The 6083-nt window shown below is 52.5% G+C and overlaps 1 protein-coding gene across 1 annotated transcript; it reads left to right on the plus strand.

Moving 5' to 3' along the window:
- Window positions 1–2588: 2588 nt before the first annotated feature.
- On the plus strand, window positions 2589–5592 carry LOC120698676 (G-type lectin S-receptor-like serine/threonine-protein kinase At2g19130). Its single transcript, XM_039982392.1, has 2 exons — window positions 2589–2835; window positions 3055–5592. Exons 1-2 carry the CDS (start codon window positions 2661–2663, stop codon window positions 5424–5426), a joined length of 2547 nt encoding a protein of 848 aa, XP_039838326.1. The 5' UTR covers window positions 2589–2660; the 3' UTR covers window positions 5427–5592.
- The last annotated feature ends 491 nt before the right edge of the window (window positions 5593–6083 follow it).

Raw genomic sequence — 6083 nt, forward strand, 5'->3', positions numbered from 1 at the left:
TCAGGTTCGAGGGTGGTCCTTCTTTGTAGTCTTCTCCTTTTGTATTCTTGTCATCCTCCTTGGTGAACCTGAGTAACAACAATGTGCACAACTTATGCAGTATATAATTCTCATTGATATTAAAATAAATTTTGCAAAGTAGTGTGTTCATCTCTTGTTGTAGTTTCTTAGCTAGGCTACGCGTAATTGGTCTTTCATGCACTTGTTTATGTGTAACTTGAGTAACCATTGGCATGTCCTCATCACCAACTATGCTTTTTTCATGTTGCAAACTTTTATTTTCAAGATTTTTTAGTAGCAACTTATAGTCGTATATTATGTCAACTTGTGTGCATTTGGTAATTTATATAGTTCAAGATACCAGACACAACTTTTTAGATATTGCGCTATCAATCTACATTCATTCTGATATCAACTTGTATATATTGTTCACTATCAATTTATGTATGCTCTGACTATCAACCTACATCCCTTCTGACTAACAATTTTACCAACCTACACATATTTATGACTATCAGCTTGTGTATTCACACTGGCATGTTGTAAGTAACAATTTTCTATGGCATTCATCTATTATGTAAATTGATATATTATCTCTACATAAGTTGTTACTATATTTTCATGAGTATTAAGCAATAGAAATTGTAACGCTTTCTCTACATAAGTCAATACTAATAAGTTGATACAAAGTATCTATTTAATTTAAGGTGCTAATAAATATAAACTATTGCACTATACAAAATATGTTGCTACCTATCCATGTTTAAATTTGTATTACACAACAAGTCACTATACATTTGTATATAAGTTGTCATTGTACAGTCAACATAAGTAGATAATTCTATACAAATTATTTTCAAAACATATCAGAATCGATCTTATATTGTAGATATTGCTGTAAAAGGATACAATGGTGCAAATAAAATTGAAAACGGATCCTTGATGAGAGAAATATACAAATTTGAAGAAAACATCATCTCTATATAAGTTGTGACGAAGTAAAAGTTATCACATATTCTATACATAAATGATATTAATAAGTTGATATAAAAACTCAATATAAATTATACATGTTATGATATTGTACAATATAAGTTGCTATGTCTGTGTGTGCGCGCACATGAAGGACAAGTTAGTATTTGTAAAATATAATACAAATTGTTACACAAGTTATACATATGTTGTGATTATATATTCAACATAAATTGATAATTGTATAAAATAGCTTCAAAATATAACAAATATAGATCTAGTTTTGTAGATCTCTTTGCAAAGAATATAATGGTGCAAACAGATTTGAAATATGATGTGTGATGAGAGAGTTATGCTCATTTGAAGATAATATGCCTATTTTCGTAATGATGATGTCAGTCCAAAGCGATAGTTTGCCTAGATGCTTTGCGCGGCTGTTGAGAACCACCGGGACCAACCATGCATGAGTACGCGCCAGCACAGGATAGGGTCGCGCGGTTGCATATAGCGCGACCCATGCGCCTTATCCCAGTCCAGCTTATTTCGCAAATATTAAGAGTCGCTCGTGTAACTGGCAGTTAAATTATCACATAAGTTTTCAATAACTATCTTTTGTTTTAGAATAATTTTTTTCCTAACAAATTCTTTTTATTGCTGGAACAATTAAAAAATTATTCTGAAAAAATTGTTCTGGAATAAATTTGACTAGATTATACATGTGGGTCGGTTTGTTGGACCACTTTAGATCCAAAACATAAAATCAGGAGTGGAAGAGGCTTAACCTGACAAGTGTGCTAGGGTCACACGGGTGACCTCCAACAGCGCCCTAATATTTTGCCAAAAGATCCCAAGACGTGCACCAATTTACCAGTACATATTTTTTTTTTGGACCGGTAGTTTATGGACAACTTCCAGAATAATTCAGGGCAGGTTTATGACCGTTTCTCATCATAAACAGTGATTCTGACGGTCTCCATGCATTCATGTCAAAACAACATAAACAGTGCCCCCGCGCAGTCAGCGAAGTGAAGCGTCTCCGCATACTCCTTAAATTTCCGTCAAAGAAAATATTGTTTTTTGACTGCTTCACCTTCAAGTCAGGCCTTGACAGCTGTCAGCAGAATGAATTCATGAACCTCCGGCCATGATCAAAGATTAGTATGCCGTCTCCGAGGAGTGGTCGCCCATCTGCCACCGTTTGTAGCCGTTGGATTTAGGTCAAGCTATTCTTGCTTCCTTGGTTCCATGCCGTCTCCGAGGAGTGGTCGCCCATCTGCCGGCAGGTGCATCTAGCTACCATCCTCCTCCCTTCCTCCGTTTCTTGCGCGCCTCCTCCCTCCTTTTCACTCACCGTACGTGATCTTCTTTGACCTCGGGGCACCTCACAGTCATCAACGAACTTCAACTACGCCCCCACAAGAAGCGCCTGAGAAATAATGCAGTGACCCCATCACGTTTTTGACTCGAATGCTTGCACGGACTGCGGGCCGGCCCGGGCTCACCTGCTACGCGCTAACCGATCGACCGGCGACCGCCTGGTCGGAATAGTCGCCGGCGGCTCGGCTCCGCGAGATCGACACGACAGACTCACCCGTCGGTCCACACCCGCCACAGGTATATATATCTGCTGCTGCAGCGGCGGCGGCGGCGGGGAAGGTGCGCGGCCGGCCACTGCGCCTGCCAACGAGATGGCCGGTGCTGCGCGCGCGTCTCCCCTGCTCGTGCTCGTCCTGGCGCTGGTCGCCGCGCGCGTATCTCTGCCCGCGCGCGCCCAGGACACGGTCGCCGCCGGCCGGCCGCTCTCCGGCGACGCCAAGCTCGTCTCCCGCGGCGGCAAGTTCGCGCTCGGCTTCTTCCAGCCAGGTATATACCAGCCGTACCGAACGTCCGAACCACCACCAGTCCACCACTGATTCTGTTCTGATTCACCTTCTAATGGTGCCCGTGAGGCCGTGTATATACTGTATGTGTTTGTCCAGAAATTTAGTCGCCACTCCATATGCACGTGAACATTCTTTTCAGAAAAAAATTGAAACGTCGTGCGTGCGTGCCTGACATTTTGTACTCTGTTTTCGGGAGCAGACGGAGGAGCCTCCGGCAGCTGGTACGTCGGCATCTGGTACAACAACATCGCCGAGCGGACGCCGGTGTGGGTGGCCAACCGCGAGAGGCCCGTGTCCGACCCGGCAGCCTCGCGGCTGGCCATCGCGGCCGACGGCAACCTCGCCCTGCTCGACCCGTCCGGCTCGCCCGTCTGGTCCACCAACGCCACCGCCGGCAACTCCACCGCCACGGCCGCCGTCCTCATCGACACGGGCAACCTCGTGCTCGCGCCGGCGGCGAACGCCTCGGACGTGCTGTGGCAGAGTTTCGACCACATCGGCGACACGTGGCTGCCCGGCGGGAAGCTGAGGCGGGACAAGGCCACCGGGGTCATCCAGGGGATGACCTCGTGGCGGGCGCGCGGGGACCCCGCGCCGGGCCCCTACACGCTCCAGCTCGACCCGGCCGGCGCGCCGCAGTACGTGCTGCGGTGGAACGGCACGCGCGACTACTGGCTCACCGGCGACTGGAACGGCCGCTTCTTCGCCGGCGCGCCGGAGGTCGCCGCGACGGGCGGCGCGGCCGGGTACGCCTTCCGGTTCGTGGACAACGACCGGGAGAGCTACTTCACCTACGACTTCGCCGACAACTCCACCGTGTACCGCTTCGTTACGGACGTGTCCGGGCAGGTCAAGGGGTGGTACTGGGTGCCGGCCCTGCAGAGCTGGAACCTGGTGTACGCCGAGCCCAAGGCGCGGTGCGCGGTGCCGCGCGCCTGCGGCGCCTTCGGCGTCTGCAGCGACGCCGACGCCGCCACGGCCTGCGGCTGCGCCAGGGGGTTCGCGCCGCGGGACGCCGCGAGCTGGAGCCTCGGTGACCACACCGGCGGCTGCGTGCGGAACGCCGAGCTGCGTTGCGGCGGCAACGGCAGCGCCGCCGCTGCTGGCTCCGAGACGAAGGCGGATAGGTTCTTCCGCATGGACGGCATGAGGCTCCCCGACGGCGGCCGCGTCGCGGCGGCGGCGAGGAGCTCCGGCGAATGCGAGACGGCGTGCCTCGGCGACTGCACGTGCTCTGCCTACGCGTACAACGGAAGCTGCGTCCTGTGGAGCAGCGAGCTGCAGAACCTGGCGGACGGGTACGGCAGCCAGCCCGGCGCGGGGAGCCTCTACCTGAGGCTGGCCGCGTCGGAGTTCCCCAGGGCGAAGAGCCACAGGCGGAGGACCGTGGCGATCGCCGTCAGCGCGCTCGCCGCCGCCTGCTTCGTGCTCGCCGCGTCCATCCTCATCGTCCGGGCAACAATGGCGCGGCGAAGGAAGAAAGTCCAAGGCCTCACCAGCGCGGAGGGAAGCGTGACCAGTTTCACGTACAGGGACCTCCAGTCCCTGACCAACAACTTCTCCGACAAGCTCGGCGGCGGCGCCTTCGGCTCCGTGTTCCGCGGTCAGCTCCCCGACGGCGCCGCCATCGCCGTGAAGAAGCTGGAGGGGCTCCGGCAAGGCGAGAAGCAGTTCCGCGCGGAGGTGAGCACGCTGGGCACCATCCAGCACATCAACCTGATCCGCCTGCTCGGCTTCTGCTCGGAGGGCGGCGACCGGAAGCTGCTCGTCTACGAGCTCATGCCCAACGGCTCGCTGGACCGGCACCTGTTCGGCGAAGCCACGCCCTACACGCTCAGCTGGCGCGCGCGGCACCACATCGCCGTCGGCGTCGCCAAGGGGCTCGCCTACCTCCACGACAAGTGCCGGGACTGCATCATCCACTGCGACGTCAAGCCGGAGAACATCCTCCTGGGCGCGGACCTGGCGCCCAAGGTGGCGGACTTCGGGCTCGCCAAGCTCGTCGGCAGGGACTTCAGCCGGGTGCTGACCACCATGCGCGGCACCATCGGGTACCTCGCGCCGGAGTGGATCGGCGGCGAGGCGATCACCGCCAAGGCCGACGTGTTCAGCTACGGCATGATGCTGTTCGAGATCGTGTCCGGGAGGAGGAATGTCGAGCACGGGAGGTCTGAGCCGCCGGACTCCTCCTCGTCCAGAGGCGCGGGCGGCGGCCATGCCACGACGGCGACGGCGACGGCGACGGCGACGGCGACGTTCTTCCCCGTGCTGGCCGCGAGGAGGCTGGCGGAGGCGGAGGGGGACGTGATGGCGCTGCTGGACCCGGAGCTGGGAGGGGACGCGGACGTCGAGGAGGTGAGGAGGGTGTGCAAGGTTGCGTGCTGGTGCATCCAGCACGGCGTCGACGCGCGGCCGACGATGGCGGAGGTGGTGCAGGCGCTGGAGGGGCTCACTGACTTCGAGATGCCGCCGGTGCCGAGATACCTTGAAGTGCTTGCCGGGCGGACGGCCGATGGACATGCACCCGACACGATAGACCGCAGTTCGCGAGTATTTGATTCATCAAAGTAATATTGGGTGATTTTTTTCTTTTTTTTGTGGGGTTGCAGTAGGTTAAACTACAAATAGAATTGAAACAGACACGAAATGAGAGAGTATCATGTAAAGTGATCAAAATACAATAGCTTCGGATGTCATACATAAGTCGATGCTACTTGGCAAGAGCAATTGAATGTTATTTAAGTTTGGATGATCTTCAAATATAAAAACCAACCATCATGTTTACTATCAAATTAATTAAAATATTCTCTCCAAAATAAAATATGATCATAGTTATCAATATCCTATACAGGTATATTGTTTGCTCAAATAGAATTCAAGTGTAGAGTTGGCAGCAAACAATTGAGTAGCACCGTAGTTGATACCAACCGCCGAAATACCTTTGGCCTGTGTTCGAATCCGCGCGGCAGCAGAATTTTTTCATACCTTTTAGGGCTCGTTCGGCACACATATTTTCATTGCGGGCATGTTTCTCTTTCTGGACCGGATCGAGTTGGATCTTGATGGCTCACTCAAACCTGGGCTGGCTCCGTAGCTATTTCATTTCGGGCGTGAGTTTAAAATATGCCCAGACCTTATTATCTTTCGGGCTCCACCATGAAACGTGGCTTACCAAGAATTCTATACATCTTTCGAAAGGTTTTTTATTCTCCATCTTCTATTGTTTGA

Source organism: Panicum virgatum, chromosome 3K, assembly GCF_016808335.1.
Source record: "Panicum virgatum strain AP13 chromosome 3K, P.virgatum_v5, whole genome shotgun sequence".
NCBI lineage: Eukaryota > Viridiplantae > Streptophyta > Magnoliopsida > Poales > Poaceae > Panicum > Panicum virgatum.

Excerpts from the sequence above, each read along its gene's own strand:
- LOC120698676 (XM_039982392.1), top strand. The coding sequence starts at position 2,661 with ATGGCCGGTGCTGCGCGCGCGTCTCCCCTGCTCGTGCTCGTCCTGGCG. Across the intron at positions 2,836-3,054 it reads GCTCGGCTTCTTCCAGCCAG|ACGGAGGAGCCTCCGGCAGC; the intron begins GTATATACCAGC and ends TTTCGGGAGCAG.